Source organism: Poromitra crassiceps, assembly GCF_964638095.1.
Source record: "Poromitra crassiceps genome assembly, chromosome: 23".
NCBI lineage: Eukaryota > Metazoa > Chordata > Actinopteri > Beryciformes > Melamphaidae > Poromitra > Poromitra crassiceps.
Genome location: NC_139639.1, coordinates 5,851,005 through 5,868,222, shown reverse-complemented (window position 1 = coordinate 5,868,222; position 17,218 = coordinate 5,851,005). Strand labels below are relative to the sequence as shown.

General features: G+C 47.3%; 1 protein-coding gene across 5 annotated transcripts in view; it reads left to right on the top strand.

Moving 5' to 3' along the window:
* pbx1a (pre-B-cell leukemia homeobox 1a) overlaps window positions 1-16,659 on the top strand; it is a 104,399-nt gene extending 87,740 nt beyond the window's left edge. For 2 of the 5 annotated variants that reach the window (XM_083659269.1, XM_083659270.1), the window contains 7 exons: window positions 5,239-5,489; window positions 7,025-7,215; window positions 7,827-7,962; window positions 8,450-8,621; window positions 10,606-10,718; window positions 12,552-12,641; window positions 15,931-16,659. In XM_083659269.1, the coding sequence (XP_083515395.1) occupies window positions 5,239-5,489; window positions 7,025-7,215; window positions 7,827-7,962; window positions 8,450-8,621; window positions 10,606-10,718; window positions 12,552-12,641; window positions 15,931-16,023 (1,046 nt within the window). In that variant the 3' untranslated portion in view covers window positions 16,024-16,659. The remainder of the gene's footprint in view (window positions 1-5,238; window positions 5,490-7,024; window positions 7,216-7,826; window positions 7,963-8,449; window positions 8,622-10,605; window positions 10,719-12,551; window positions 12,642-15,930) is intronic. The other 3 variants (XM_083659271.1, XM_083659272.1, XM_083659273.1) reach the window with 3 other exon arrangements.
* Window positions 16,660-17,218: the final 559 nt, after the last annotated feature.

Genomic DNA, 17,218 nt, shown 5'->3' with positions numbered 1-17,218 from the left:
ACACATCCTCCATGAAGCATGTTGCTAGCTGCACACATCCTCCATGAAGCATGTTGAGAGCTGCACACATCCTCCATGAAGCATGTTGCTAGCTGCACACATCCTCCATGAAGCATGTTGCTAGCTGCACACATCCTCCATGAAGCATGTTGCTAGCTGCACACATCCTCCATGAAGCATGTTGCTAGCTGCACACGTCCTCCATGAAGCATGTTGCCAGCTGCACACATCCTCCATGAAGCATGTTGCTAGCTGCACACATCCTCCATGAAGCATGTTGCTAGCTGCACACATCCTCCATGAAGCATGTTGCTAGCTGCACACATCCTCCATGAAGCATGTTGCTAGCTGCACACATCCTCCATGAAGCATGTTGCTAGCTGCACACGTCCTCCATGAAGCATGTTGAGAGCTGCACACATCCTCCATGAAGCATGTTGCTAGCTGCACACATCCTCCATGAAGCATGTTGCTAGCTGCACACATCCTCCATGAAGCATGTTGCTAGCTGCACACATCCTCCATGAAGCATGTTGAGAGCTGCACACATCCTCCATGAAGCATGTTGAGAGCTGCACACATCCTCCATGAAGCATGTTGCTAGCTGCACACATCCTCCATGAAGCATGTTGCTAGCTGCACACATCCTCCATGAAGCATGTTGAGAGCTGCACACATCCTCCATGAAGCATGATGCTAGCTGCACACGTCCTCCATGAAGCATGTTGCCAGCTGCACACATCCTCCATGAAGCATGTTGCTAGCTGCACACATCCTCCATGAAGCATGTTGCTAGCTGCACACATCCTCCATGAAGCATGTTGCTAGCTGCACACATCCTCCATGAAGCATGTTGCTAGCTGCACACATCCTCCATGAAGCATGTTGCTAGCTACACACATCCTCCATGAAGCATGTTGCTAGCTGCACACATCCTCCATGAAGCATGTTGCTAGCTGCACACATCCTCCATGAAGCATGTTGCTAGCTGCACAGTCCATAAAGCATGTTGCTAGCTGCACACATCCTCCATGAAGCATGTTGCTAGCTGCACACGTCCTCCATGAAGCATGATGCTAGCTGCACACATCCTCCATGAAGCATGTTGAGAGCTACACACATCCTCCATGAAGCATGTTGCTAGCTGCACACGTCCTCCATGAAGCATGTTGAGAGCTACACACATCCTCCATGAAGCATGCTGCTAGCTGCACACGTCCTCCATGAAGCATGTTGCTAGCTGCACACATCCTCCATGAAGCATGTTGCTAGCTGCACACATCCTCCATGAAGCATGTTGCTAGCTGCACACATCCTCCATGAAGCATGTTGCTAGCTACACACATCCTCCATGAAGCATGTTGCTAGCTGCACACATCCTCCATGAAGCATGCTGCTAGCTGCACACATCCTCCATGAAGCATGTTGCTAGCTGCACAGTCCATAAAGCATGTTGCTAGCTGCACACATCCTCCATGAAGCATGTTGCTAGCTGCACACATCCTCCATGAAGCATGTTGCTAGCTGCACAGTCCATAAAGCATGTTGCTAGCTGCACACATCCTCCATGAAGCATGTTGCTAGCTGCACACGTCCTCCATGAAGCATGATGCTAGCTGCACACATCCTCCATGAAGCATGTTGAGAGCTACACACATCCTCCATGAAGCATGTTGCTAGCTGCACACGTCCTCCATGAAGCATGTTGAGAGCTACACACATCCTCCATGAAGCATGCTGCTAGCTGCACACGTCCTCCATGAAGCATGTTGAGAGCTACACACATCCTCCATGAAGCATGTTGCTAGCTGCACACGTCCTCCATGAAGCATGTTGCTAGCTGCACACATCCTCCATGAAGCGTGTTGCTAGCTGCACACATCCTCCATGAAGCATGTTGCTAGCTGCACACATCCTCCATGAAGCATGTTGCTAGCTGCACACGTCCTCCATGAAGCATGTTGAGAGCTACACACATCCTCCATGAAGCATGTTGCTAGCTGCACACGTCCTCCATGAAGCATGTTGAGAGCTACACACATCCTCCATGAAGCGTGTTGCTAGCTGCACACATCCTCCATGAAGCATGTTGAGAGCTACACACATCCTCCATGAAGCATGTTGCTAGCTGCACACGTCCTCCATGAAGCATGTTGCTAGCTGCACACGTCCTCCATGAAGCATGTTGAGAGCTACACACATCCTCCATGAAGCATGTTGCTAGCTGCACACATCCTCCATGAAGCATGTTGCTAGCTGCACACGTCCTCCATGAAGCATGTTGCTAGCTGCACACATCCTCCATGAAGCATGTTGCTAGCTGCACACATCCTCCATGAAGTATGTTGCTAGCTGCACACGTCCTCCATGAAGCATGTTGCTAGCTGCACACGTCCTCCATGAAGCATGTTGCTAGCTGCACACATCCTCCATGAAGCATGTTGCTAGCTGCACACGTCCTCCATGAAGCATGTTGCTAGCTGCACAGACACAATGTGTGCTTAGAGAAATGTGCTGCTGGCAACCTGAGCTTGTCTTTGTCCTTGAAGACAGTGGATGGAATGGAGGGCTGCACCTGCTTGGCTGTTTGCAGGAGGCTCTGCTCCTTTACCTAGGGAGCCTTCTAGTGGCAGACAGAGGAAGGGCAACATACATGACTGACACTCAGCTAAATCACCACTTGTGGAAAGATGAGTGCATGTTTTATGTACTAGAATAATATGTTCAGAACTAGGGATGTTCATTTTGAAAATTTTCCAAAATCGATAATCGGTGAGAATTAACGATCAATTATCGATTATCGATTTTATTAATACTTAGAAAATTTTCAATATTTTCAATTTTTTTTTTTTTTTTTTTTTTTTTTTTTTTAACAAAATGAATGCCTATGGCAGAAAATACGAAAGACAACGTGTTCTCCTCAATGAACTCTTTATTTCAATGTGTCTCCTCTCCAACACTGCTGTCCCCGGCGCATGCCGGTTTGAATTTCTCATGTTTAAAACAGTTTTGTTGGCACAAAGGCCCGTGCCCAGCCAGAAAACTAGAGACTATATGAAGCTCCACCTCACGTTAGTCGGCTGTGCAATGGAGTGGGGCGAGGAGGAACGAATTCCACCCAAACCTAGTCAAAAATTTTTTTTTTTTTTTTTTTTTTTTTTTTAATAATTAAAAAATCGATCCAAATGCCACAGGATCGATTCCAATCCTTAACGATCGATTATCGATTTTCGATAATTGATGAACATCCCTATTCAGAACGCTCACCGACGAGTCTGGTCTTCACTGTAACACACAACACAGTCTATAGTTCTTATGATATGGTATGTTGTGTGGTGCCTGTCTGTCTCAGCATGTCTGTCTCTGCATGTCTGTCTGTCTCTGCATGTCTGTCTGTCTGTCTCTGTCTGTCTGTCTCTGCATGTCTGTCTGTCTCTGCATGTCTGTTTGTCTGTCTCTGTCTGTCTGTCTCTGCATGTCTGTCTCTGCATGTCTGTCTGTCTCTGTCTGTCTGTCTCTGCATGTCTGTCTGTCTCTGCATGTCTGTCTCTGCATGTCTGTCTGTCTCTGCATGTCTCTGCATGTCTGTCTCCACTGTGTTTCCGCCACACCACGGGAGTGGAGGGTAGCGTGGAGAGCTGAGTGTCTGTAGTGTGAAGGCTGAGTCCAGGTTCAAACTGTAGTCTCTCGCTCTCTCTCTCTCTCTCTCTGTCTCTCTCTCCCCCTCTCTCTCTCTCGCTCTCTCTCTCTCTCTCTCTCTCTCTAACTCTCTCCCCCCCTCTCTCTCTCTCTCCATCTCTCTCTCTCTCTCTCTCTCTGTCTCTCTCTCCCTCTCTCTCTCTCTCTCTCTCTCTCTCACCCAGACCAGTGTGTGGACACAGCAGGGCTTGGCCGTGTTAAATCCGTCCTCCAACAGGCTGGCTAAATGGGGATGACAGCATTGTTAGAACAGCACCAGGGATTATGGTTTGGTGGCAGTAATAGTATAGAGATTTAATAGTGCTTTTGTTTGCTGTTTATTTAACATCTTAAAATGAGACAATTCAAAAATACTAAATATCCAGTTTGTGGAAATATGTTACCTGATTGTGCAATTATTTCAATAATGCAGCTGATTGCAGCGATTCTCTCACATTCATTGTAAGCAGGTGTTTTAAGATTGCCAGTGAATTAATGACCGGGATTTATTTCATTTTTGCAGCAATATTTCTTAATAAGAATAAGAATAATTCTCAGATTTTCAACTTTTGTATTCTCACTGAGGAATGAGGCTATTTGAATGGTCTTATCTCTTTATACCGGGCGCCATTATTACTTTATCATCTTTACTTCAGCCAGGTGTCTTGACACGAATATGATAATATGATAATATCTCACTCATGGTATTATTGTTGTTTTTGCCTTTAAGATAGCATCTGATCTGACAAGGTGAGATTGTTTTGAAGCCAGAGAGTAAACACCACAGCCTGAGCATAAGGAGAGCAATGAAAAATGAACTCTGGTTGGAAGGCTGTGTTAATTATTTACATTAAGTGATATTCAAAATCGATGAAATGATCGTTTTATTATCTTGCCGAGCTGCCAGACTCAGTGAGGCTGCGGCTTTTATGGCGCAGACTTGAGCTATTAAAACGATGGCCATATTTCAGTTCACTTGGTAGACAGGAGCAGCTAGGAGCCATAGTTGAGACTCTTGGTCATAATACTTGTACCTCATGTACCGTCGCGCAGACCCGGGTTCAACCCCCGGCAGCGGTACCTCCGGCTTGGTCAGAAGTTCCTACAGACACAATTGGCCAGCCACGTCTGCGGGGTGGGAAGCAGGTGGGGTATGAGCCCTGGTCGCTGCACTAGTGCCTCCTCTGGTTGGTCGGGATGCCCGTTTCGGAAGGGGGGGGGGGAACTGGGGGGAATAGCCTGATCCTCCCATGCGTGACTGTACGTCCTACCGGTGAAAAGAAGCGCCTGGCGACTGCACATGTATCAGAGGAAGCATGTGCTAGTCTACGGCTCTCCCCAGATCGGCAGAGGGGGTGGAGCAACGACCGGGACAGCAGGAAGAATTGGCTAAGCACAATGGGGGAGAAAATGGAAGAAAAAGCAACACATCAAAAATAATTTTGCTATATTGCGAGATGTTAGTTAGCCACTTGCTTTAGCCTAAACGTGATTTGAACATAAATAGTCTGTTTCCTATCATTGCTATAATGCCTTCCTCTCCTCTCCTGTCATCCACAGTGCTCAGTATCCGCGGTGCCCAGGAGGAGGAGCCTCCGGACGCCCAGCTGATGCGATTGGATAACATGCTGCTGGCGGAGGGCGTGTCCGGGCCGGAGAAAGGAGGCGGGTCGGCGGCCGCGGCAGCTGCTGCCGCCGCCGCGGGCGGCGTGGGCCCCGACAACTCGGCAGAACACTCCGACTACCGTGCCAAGCTGTCTCAGATCAGACAGATCTACCACACAGAGCTCGAGAAGTATGAACAGGTACAGGTAAACTCCTTTTCTATCTCCAAAATACATGCATTTTCTCACCCATTGCCCCCCCCCCCCACAATCTGTTGACGTTGTGTTTGAAATAATTGTATTCTCCCCCCCCCCCCACTAAACATACTCGTAGTACATTCCAGACTGGTAGCATTCTCATCTGACACCCCCCGATGAATGCATGTGAGACTTTTCTGGCAGCAGGTTGACTTAGTGAGAAAGGAGACCGACCATCAAAAGGAAGGCCCGGGTTCAAGCTCCCTCCATGATAGGAAGCATCTGCCCTGTTCAAGTGCCCATGAGCAAAACACTGACTCCCTGATGAATCCTACTACTACTTCCACTGTGCTGTTCTGGAGCTGAATCTGACCTCTGACCTCTCTGTGTGAAAAAACTATTCTCTCTCTCTCAAAACCGACGAATAAATCCAAGAAAAATTAACCATTCCAATGGAATCTTTTCCCCCCCAAGATCTTTTTTTTTAAACTACTATGTATAACGCTGTTGAAGCGAGCTCTCGCATGCCAGCTCATGACAAGCCAGGCTTCCGGAGACGTGTTGTCCAGATGTCCAGATCGTTTCTCCGAGCAGCCGTTACATCGGTCACACACCAGCTCCTTCCCAAACAACTGGAACGTCTTGTCATCCCCGCTGAACTCAAAGCATTCCGGGGTTTGTCATCGCTGACTGTCACACCGAATATACACCTGAGTATTTTTGTGTCACCGCGCTACATGCACCTTGTTGTGGGTGTGTGAGTGAGTGAGTGAGCGCTGTCTGGCGCGCACAGCGCGCGCGCGTGTGTGTGTGTGTGTGTGTGTGTGTGTGCATGTGTGTGTGTGTGTGCGTGTGCGTGTGTGTGTGTGTGTGTGTGTGTGCGCGAGCAGAACGGCTGTGCTCGGCGCATCACTGTGACTGACGTAACCCGGGCGGTGACAAGCAACAGACACCCTGACTCTCTCTGTATGCACTCATATCCAGTGACTGATTCAGACAGAGAGCTCCAACGAGCTAGACTGAACGATGGAGTGGAAAGAGAGCGAGCGAGAGAGAGACAGAGAGACAGAGACAGAGAGAGAGAGAGAGAGAGAGCGAGACAGAGACAGAGAGAGAGAGAGAGAGAGAGAAAGAGGGGCGGTTTAAACCCCTTGAACGTGACGGGACTGAAAGCCTCCTGTCATTTGAGATTTCTCTCCACTTGTCACATTTTCTCTCTCCCATTGAAGACGAGTCTTTTTAATATTCACTCTCGCTACCTCCACTGTACCACTCCGCCGCCGCCCGCTTTGTTTGGCGGCGAAACATCACCACTGTCTGCTACTTTAATTCAGACTATTCTTATTACTACTGACACTACTTCTGTACCGCTGTCAGCAGCAAGCAGGCCCGCGCCGCTAAAGGTGCCGCTACTTGAGAATCCAATTTCACCATGTTGTTCTTCGTCTTCCCTCTGTGTGTGTGTGGAGTGAGTCTGAGCCCCCTGTGATGGTTATTCTTCTTCTTCTTCTTCTTCTTGACTTCCTGTCTGTCTGTGCATCCAGGCGTGCAACGAGTTCACCACCCATGTGATGAACCTGCTGAGGGAGCAGTCTCGAACACGGCCCATCTCGCCCAAGGAGATCGAGCGCATGGTCAGCATCATCCACCGCAAGTTCAGCTCCATCCAGATGCAGCTGAAGCAGAGCACCTGCGAGGCCGTCATGATCCTGCGCTCGCGCTTCCTCGACGCCAGGTCCGTGCACGTGCGTGTGTTTGTGTGCGTGTGTGTGTGTGTGTGTGTGTGTGTGTGTGTGTGTGTGTGTGTGTGTGTGTGCGTGCGTGCGTGCGTGCGTGTGTGTGTGCGTGCGTGTGTGTGGATGTGTGTGTGTGTGTGTGTGTGTGTGTGTGCGTGCGTGTGTGTGGATGTGGGGTGGGGGGGTGAGAGCAGGGGTGTGAAACAAGCTGTCGTTGGGTGCAACTAAAGTAGTTTTTTTTTAAGAAGCAGCAGTCGTCTCTTGATATCATTTTTTATCGTCCTGTAGTGTCTCTATTTCTGTTCTCTATTCCTTCAAAAAAATATGTAAAAAGAAATTACGGCTCTGATCCAGCCGAGTCTTTTGAATTTTTTGTTTCTTTCTTCTCTGCACAAATTATTCGTTTGGATTTTTTTCTCTCTGTTTTTATTTTTTCTAACCCTATTTTATTGTAGGATTTTAATCATCATTTTTGCTTCCGTGTTTGAGCACTGTGCAAATAAACTAAACTGAGCTCTATCTTGGTGAAATGGAATTGGAAGAGAGTCCTGTATTCATTTCTCTCTTTTTTTTATTCTCTCCTTCTCCCTGCTGCTGCTTGTCTGTCCAGACGAAAGAGGAGGAACTTCAACAAACAGGCGACAGAGATCCTAAACGAGTACTTCTACTCCCACCTCAGTAACCCCTACCCCAGTGAGGAGGCCAAGGAAGAGCTGGCCAAGAAGTGCAGCATCACAGTGTCACAGGTACCAGACGCGACCACTTAGCCTACTTAGACTGTGTGCTACATCAGTCTGTCTGCTCTCTTTCTCTCAAGCAAGGCCCGGTTACAATTGTCATTTTCATTGAACCACTTGCATAGATATCAGCTTGAACTAATAAAGGGTGGGATATTAGGGATGTGCGGTTAATCGAATTTTAATCTCAATTTCAATTTTGGCTTCCCCACAATTATGAAAACAAGATAATCGAGATAACCGATTATTTTTTATATATTGTTTATTTTTGTTAGGCTATTTATTGATATTTTTTTTTTTTTTTTTTTCAGTTAAATTGTATTTCGATTTAAAAGAAATTCAGTATTAAAATTTTTTTTTTTTTGCCAAAGTCAATGGGAAATAATCAAAAATAATCGTGATTATGATTTTTGTTATAATCGAGCAGCCCTAGTGGATAATATCACTGCTGTTTTCACAGGTATCAAACTGGTTTATATCACTGTTGTTTTCACAGGTATCAAACTGGTTTGGGAACAAGAGAATCCGATACAAGAAAAACATCGGCAAGTTCCAAGAAGAGGCCAACATGTACGCGGCGAAGACGGCGGTCAACGCGACCAGCGTGGTGTCCAGCGCTAGCGCTCACGGCAGCCAGGCCAACTCCCCGTCCACCCCCAACTCAGCAGGTGAGCTCCAGGTAGACGTCGTAGACCTTAAAATAATCCGCGATCCGAGGGTGACAAGATTATTTTCATTCTGGACAGTGACATAGCAGAGCACAAATATAGCAGAGAGAAAAGATGGAGCACAACACCAACTCAGGAATTGAGTCTCTGCTGTTTCATTTGACTAACTCAACACCCCACGCTTCCCTCACTAACACAGTAATATGCTATGGCTTTCTCTCTTTCACTGCCTTTCCTCTCTGCCTGTTTGCCTCTCACTCTCTCTCTCTCTCTCCCTCTCTCTCTCTCTCTCTCTCTCTCTCCCCTCTCTCTCTCACCCTCTCTCCCCCCCCCCCCTCTCTCTCTCCTCTCCTCTCTCCCTCTCTCTCTCTCTCTCTCTCCCTCCCCTCTCTCGCCTCTCTCCCTCTTTCTCTCCCCCCTCTCTCTCCTCCCCTCTCTCTCTCTCTCTCTCTCTATCTCCCTCCCCTCTCTCGCCTCTCCCCCCTCTCTCTCCTCCCCTCTCTCCCTCTCTCTCCTCCCCTCTCTCTCCTCTCTCTCTCTCTCTCTCTCTCTCCCTCTCTCTCCCCCCCCTCTCTCTCCTCCCCTCTCTCTCCTCCCCTCTCTCCCTCTCTCTCCTCCCCTCTCTCGCCTCTCTCCCTCTTTCTCTCCCCCCTCTCTCTCCTCCCCTCTCTCTCCTCCCCTCTCTCTCCTCCCCTCTCTCTCTCCTCTCTCTCTCTCTCTCTCTCTCCTCCCCTCTCTCTCTCTCTCTCTCTCTGGTACTGACCTCTTGGTCTTGTGGATCTTAATGGACGGTTGACCTTGTGCCTGCCATTAAGCTGTTCAGAGGGCACGCTGAGTCTTTTGTCATATAGAGACTTGGCGACTGGATTGGATTAGGACCGGCTGTTGTTCTCTCTCTTTACATCTGGAGAGATTCTTTGGCTCTTCCTGCGGATCAATTAGTAACTTCCTTAATGAAACGCCGGCAAACAAAACGATCCATAAAAGGCTGATTTTAACTGGATTTGAACAATTTCGTGGTGATGATCCATTACATGATGGTTCTTATTGGTTGATACTCTTCTTTAAATGATGGTTTAGTTCATAGTTCTATATTTGATTTGTTATTACTGGACTGTATGTGCAGCTTGTAGTTTTGTAGATGGTGGACACATGTTGCCTGCTGCCCTCTCCAACTAACACACTTAATGCACTTTTGCTTTTGCATGATCATTTTAACTCCTCTCCTTCCCTTTTCCCCTTCTCTCTTCTCTACATCTACTCTCTCCCTCCCTCTCTCTCTCCATCCTTCTCTCCCTCTCTCTCTTCTCTACATCTACTCTCTCCCTCCCTCTCTCTCTCCATCCTTCTCTCTCTCCCTCTCTCTCTCTATCTCTCTCTCTCCCTGCCTCTCTCTCCCTCTCTCTCTCCCTCCTTCTCTCTCTCCCTGCCTCTCTCTCCCTCTCTCTCTCTCTCTCCCTGCCTCTCTCTCCCTCCTTCTCTCTCTCCCTCTCTCTCTCTCCCTCTCTCTCTCCCTCTCTCTCTCTCTCCCCTCTCCCTCCTTCACTCTCTCCCTCTCCCTCCCTCTCTCTCTCTCCCTCTCTCCCTCTCTCTCTCTCTCCATCTCTCCCTCTCTCTCTCTCTCTCTCTCTCTCTCTCCCTCTCTCCCTCTCTCCCTCTCTCTCTCTCTCTCTCTCTCTCTCCCTCCCTCTCTCTCTCTCTCTCTCTCCCTCCCTCTCTCTCTCTCTCTCCCTCTCTCTCTCTCTCTCTCTCTCTCTCCCTCTCTCTCTCTCTCTCTCTCTCTCCCCCTCCCTCTCTCTCTCTCTCTCTCCCCCTCCCTCTCTCTCTCTCTCTCTCCCTCTCTCTCTCTCTCTCTCTCTCTCTCTCCCTCTCCCTCTCCCCCTCTCTCTCTCTCTCCCTCCCCCTCTCTCTCTCTCTCTCTCTCTCTCCCTCTCTCTCCCCCTCCCTCTCTCCCTCCCTCTCTCCTCACTCTGTGTATTCTCAGGTTCTGCTGGCTCTTTTAACATGTCAAACTCTGGAGACTTGTTCATGAGTGTGCAGTCCCTCAATGGGGACTCGTACCAAGGGGGGCAGGTTGGGGCCAACATACAATCCCAGGTAGGCGGCGCCCTCTCCCAGCTGACACGAGTCACATGACCAAACGAGTCACATGACCACACGAGCATCAGACAGCTCTCTCGCACATCACTTGTGAAGTTCTCTAGCCGCTGAGCATTCTGGGAGAGTGAATGCATTTACGTATCGGCGGAGTCTCTTGACCTACTTGGCGAGACAGAGGTTATACAGTAGTCAGCCTTAAGCTTTACACTTCAAGTAGAAGCCATTGTCAACTGACGCGCAAGTCGGCGACTGAAAAGACAGTTTTGGAAAATGGTGCAACACTCATCAGCACTCCTGACACGGGTTCGCAGCATAGCCACCGGTGCACTCTGACCTTGCCCCGGTGGAGCATGATGGCCAGCACAGATTCTCTCAGCATAGACTGGAGAAGCAGCACCACCCGTGGTGATGTTCTCATTTGGTTTTTCAGCGCTTTTGGCATCATTTCTCCATCCCTCCCCTCTCTCTGTTCAAATCAGCTCTCCAAATGCTTCAGGTCATTCATGAATTATGCAAAGCGATGACCCCCGCAGGAGATGGAGAGGTCCTGCGGGTCGCTCTTTAATTGAAACTCGTGTTCCTCCAAAAAGGTCATTTTCCTGATACATTTCAAAATGGCCTCACTGCCGGGGTCGCAGATGATACCCAAAAAAAAGAAGAAGAAAAGAAATCACAACTTTGACCAAATGGGCCTCCTGAACGAAGGATTCTGACGCAGTGTGAAGTCCATGTGGCAGGTGTGCCACCTCGCATGACCTGGCGGGGGGGCTACGCTGCCAAAAATTACAAAGTGGCTTCCAACAAAGCCACGAAGAAGATGGGAATGGCAGCGTTCCAAAACAAAAATTATTCCAAAATAATACGACACTTGATCTCAATTATAGGGTATTTGTATTGATGCCACATCAGGCTAACATGTTTAGACAGAAGCCTTCATCAGAGCATGTGCTGGAGTGCTGTGTGTGAAAGCCTTGTTCCAAAACTGAAGTTGTTCCACAACCCCCCTTAACCCCCCCCCACACACACACACACACACTCCCCATCACCACTCCCTATACATACAACCCCCAAACCCCCCCCTCCCCGCCCCCACTCCCTATACATACAACCCCCCCCCCTACTCCCCATCCCCACTCCCTATACATACAACCCCCTCACCCTCCCCACTCCCTATACATAGAACCCCCTCACCATCCCCACTCCCTATACATACAACCCCCTCACCCCCTCTCCCCATCCCCACTCCCTATAAATACAACCCCCTCACCCTCCCCACTCCCTATACATACAACCTCCTCAAATAGACACCCACCCTCCCCATCCCCACTCCCTATACATACAACCCCCTAAACCACCCCCCACCCTCCCCATCCCCACTCCCGCATACACAAACACAAATAGACACGCTTTTTCTAGTGTTGAGAAAGACAATGATTTGAAAAATACCCTGCATCTCTACAGGAATTAATATATTGAATCAAATATGTATTCTTTGTCAATAGTAGTAGAAGTAGAAATCATGGTTTGAAGATCATTGTATTTGAATCATTGTCTCTGACTGATTTAATGGGTAACATTTAGCAACAACTAAAAATAGTTTGCTCTCTGTCACTGGTTTGTGTTCTTTTGTCCTTTCGCGACGTCTGTTATCAAGCTTGTAAATAGCAGCCAAATCATTCTAACGCACAGTTTTGTAACCTTTCCCTGTTTACGCTCGCTAGCCTTTTTACTATCAGACTGACCTTTCCTTTGCGCACGGCCGCTCTTTGTTATCCGCAGCTTTTTTTGTCTGACCGGCCCCTTTTGTCTCCGTGTCCTCGCTGTTTCCAGGTGGATACCCTTCGCCATGTTATCAGCCAGACCGGAGGGTACAGTGACAGCCTCGCAGCCAGCCAGATGTACAGTCCACAGGGCATCAACGTAAGACCTGCAAACAATCTCCTTCTGTCCTTCCCCACCCCGCTGTCTTACTGAAACATTCCCCAGCTACAGGCTGTGCACAATTCACTGTGTAGATTGTGATGCCACTTAGCAGGGTGTGCTGGGGTTGGGCTGTTGTCCAGCCGTGTGCCCCCCCCCCCCCCCCCCCCCCTGCTCCAGTCATGCCCTGCGTGGCAGGCAATGAGGCGCTGGCCAGGCTGAGTGGCTGGACACGCTCCTAGTCTGTCGAAGGGTATTAGCGTTAGCAAGGCACCTGCAGCCGACAGGAACAAGGACACAGGTGTCGTCCTCTCCTCCCCCCCAACGCCACCGCGCTCACACTGACACCCCAGGACGAGCCACACCTCCCATCCGTTCCAAGGTTGGCTTCAAGAAGAAAGTTCCCCGGTCGCTCCTTCTTAAAATAACTCTGTGAAAGCCGGGGCCAGTTTTCTCGGGCAGGACGGGCAACACTGGAGGCGGCGTGTTTGTTAGCATGTAGATGTGTAGCGACAGGCTGCGCGGGACTGAACCCAATCGATACGACAGTCACAGAGACGGAGCGGAGCGAGCGCAGCTTTGGGGCTAACAGTCCAAGCACATTCATCTACTACAGGCACAGAGGCACTGACAGCCCAGCATGCAACAGCCCCTCCTCACGCTCAAATAAGAGCGTGGACTGCACCCAAGCCATCAGCTTCCAGTGTGGTCCATGCTGCAACAAAAACACACCCAAGCCATCAGCTTCCAGTGTGGTCCACGCTGCAACAAAAACGCACCCAAGCCATCAGCTTCCAGTGTGGTCCATGCTGCAACAAAAACACACCCAAAACCATCAGCTTCCAGTGTGGTCCACGCTGCAACAAAAACACACCCAAGCCATCAGCTTCCAGTGTGGTCCACGCTGCAACAAAAACACACCCAAGCCATCAGCTTCCAGTGTGGTCCATGCTGCAACAAAAACACACCCAAAGCCATCAGCTTCCAGTGTGGTCCATGCTGCAACAAAACGCATCCAAGCCATGAGCTTCCAGTGTGGTCCACGCTGCAACAACAACGCACCCAAGCCATCAGCTTCCAGTGTGGTCCATGCTGCAACAAAAACACACCCAAGCCATCAGCTTCCAGTGTGGTCCACGCTGCAACAAAAACGCACCCAAGCCATCAGCTTCCAGTGTGGTCCATGCTGCAACAAAAACACACCCAAAACCATCAGCTTCCAGTGTGGTCCATGCTGCAACAAAAACGCACCCAAAGCCATCAGCTTCCAGTGTGGTCCATGCTGCAACAAAAACACACCGAAAGCCATCAGCTTCCAGTGTGGTCCACACTGCAACAAAAACACACCCAAGCCATCAGCTTCCAGTGTGGTCCATGCTGCAACAAAAACACACCCAAAGCCATCAGCTTCCAGTGTGGTCCATGCTGCAACAAAAACACATCCAAGCCATCAGTTTCCAGTGTGGTCCACGCTGCAACAAAACGCAACAGGCTCCGGTGGTGATAGGTGTCATTCAGAACCCTGTCCTGGTGTCCTGGTGTGTCCCGGTGTGTCCCGGTGTCCCGGTGTCCCGGTGTGTCCCGGTGTCCCGCTGTGTCCACTGTGCAGAGATTCCCAGACTTTTTTCTTTTTCTTTTTGGGACCTACTTTTTAAAAAGACAAACCAGCATGACCCAATTCACAACAGGCCTTATCTATAAATCATGAAAAGAGCACATTTGTGCATGAATGAACATCACCATATATTATGTTGAATAGGTAAACCTGCCATTTCCAAAATATGTCTTTTCTAAATCACAACTTGTTTTATGCAAATATTATTGAAAACGTAATAACTCCTCAGGCTGTCTCATTGTTTTTATTTCCTCTCAGTAAAACAATAATACACATTCTCCATAAAAGACTGTGGAAGAAATTCTGCAAATTTATTTGGCGACCCAAAAAGGAAATCCTGCAACCCACCTGTGGGTTCCGACCCAGTCTTTTGGAAACACTGTGTTAGACAATGGGAATAAGGAGCTGAAATACTTGTACCTTCACAGCAAAGAAAAACTAACCTACAGCCCCACATGTGTTGTGGTAACATGTTGGGTGGTGTAAGAGTTATTTTTGTCTTTATTCGACATGTGCTAAAAGAAAAAATGATAATAACAACAATAATAATAGTGATGATGAATACGTAGGCAATTCCTCAAAACAAAAATGGCAGAGAAATCATGTATTTGACTAGATTGTTGAAATGCAGTAGTACTTCTAAGCATTTCAAATGGAGTTCTGAATGAAGAGTGGGCACTTTGTGATTTGGCCAGACAAATATCTTCTGGTTCAGCTGTGAGTGAACATTCACGTGGCGCACCTCTCCTTCTCTACCCTTGAACAGCAATTACACCCCTTAAATTGCTGGTGGGTGTTGCCTCTTCCAAAGATCAGGGGGAAAAAATCTATTTTTCTCTCCTCTCTCTTGGTGCTGAATAGGATGACAGATAGTCTTTATGTGAAATAACAGGCTTTGGAAATAAGAGGCTGCCAAAGCACATTTTCAGCATTCCCTAATAGCACGGAAATTGCTATTAACGGCGTTAATGGTCTTTAGTCACCCTTTTTCATGGGCGGAGAAGGTTTCCATTTTTACAGAGCCATTCCCCTCCCCCCCACCCCCCCACCCCCACCCCCAGTAGCTAGCATGATAATTTGGTATAATTGATTCTTTTATCAACCATCTCTGGGGTATATTGGGAGGCACATGAAAGGTGTGTGTCTATTCTCTGTGACATTTTGGAACTGGAGGGAAGTGATCCAGAATATTTTTTTTTATGAAGATTGTGAATCTCTTGTGACCCAGTCAAACCGGGTATTTGTCCGTTTTTGTGTTTGTGTGTCAGTTCTTAGAGTAGCAGTTGTTCATATTTGAACTGGAGATTTACTTTTAAAGTTTGAGCAGGTTTCAATAGGGCCCAGGAAACCCACTCAAAACACATTGTAAGATGTTTTCTATGTACTCATACTGTGTCCATGTCTTTGGGTAATTGAGAAGCGCTTTATAAATAAAATGAATTATTATTATTATTATTATTATTATTTAAAAAAAGCATCTGAATCTCATCAATCTAAAAATAAGGCACTTTTGTCTACATTCTTGAACAGTTGCAATAGCAATACACACACAGCAACATATTACAGCAGCAATACCGTTCAATTCATTTTTTATCAGGATATTACTACATTTAAGAAGTTCTTCCCGACACGCTATCACGATGAGCTAACGTTCTACGGTCTTTATCTCCACAGACAAATGGTGGCTGGCAAGATGCTCCGACACCTTCGTCAGTGACATCACCCACAGAAGGACCCGGAAGTGTTCATTCGGACACCTCCAACTGAATACGTCGATCTCCGCGCCTCGTCCACAGAAACGAACTGACCTTGCTATTCACAGTATTAAAGATGATAGGAATTCACTGTCCCGGAGTTCGGAGAGGTACTGTGAAATCCTAACGAGAAAAAAACAAACTTTCCTCTGCTATAATGTCGGACATTTGGGATACCAAGTAAAAAATTTCGCAAATGAAAATCAAAACAGTACTGCAATGAATGGGGATGTTTGTACAGATTTCACATTATATTCAGAGGGCTGGGGTTACTTATTCACTTGTGATGTTTTCACTCATAAAGATGAAATGATGTGATAAGATAAATAAATCAAACCATTGGTTTTGACTGAAAATACTTCATTCTACCTCTCAGCCACTATAAAAAAGAAAAAGTAGAAAAAATATGTCAGTGACCATTATTTGTTTTGTAAAAATGGAAATTTTTGTCTTTGCAAGCAAGAGGCACATCTTCTTACTTACGTTTTTGTTGTCTCTCACCTATTCTATGGTACGCCATTTAGACTTAAATATTGCTCAGTTGTTTACAATGTGTGCTTGATAAACTATGTTCATCTTCCCCTCTGTCTCCCGACAAGTCAACACAGAGTTGTGTCAGGAGATATTACCTCTAAGGTAACCCTGTGAAGTATCTGTTCTCTGTAAAACAATAAATAAATACTTGTCATCAACTCAGACAAGCTTGATTTGACATCATTCATTAAAATGAGGATATATCAACTCAGAACACCAAGTCATTTTCCTTCTGTATTCGTTTTGGTGCTGCAAGCACATGGGTGGAGTGAGGGTAAAGTCGCAGGAAAAAACAGTTCTTCTCTATTCTCATCTTCTATCTTGGACATTGAGAAAAAACATTTTAAATGACTGAAATCCTCCATTGTATTTTTATTAACCCCACCTTTACATCTGTTGTCCTACAGATGTGAGATCGGTTTTTGATATTGCCAAAATGCTGCTGTTAACCAAAACAATTGTCGAGAGAAGTGTGTTGCCCATCAAGCCACTGTTAATATATATATATATACATATATATATCTATATATATAGATATATATATGCTTTCAGCAGACTATGACTATATACATCCATCCTGAAGGTGTTGAATCGTGTGTTTTCTAACCATTACTTTGAGTCTGTTATCTCCTGTCACCTGTTTAACCAATTGATACCTGATGCAGCATTTGTGT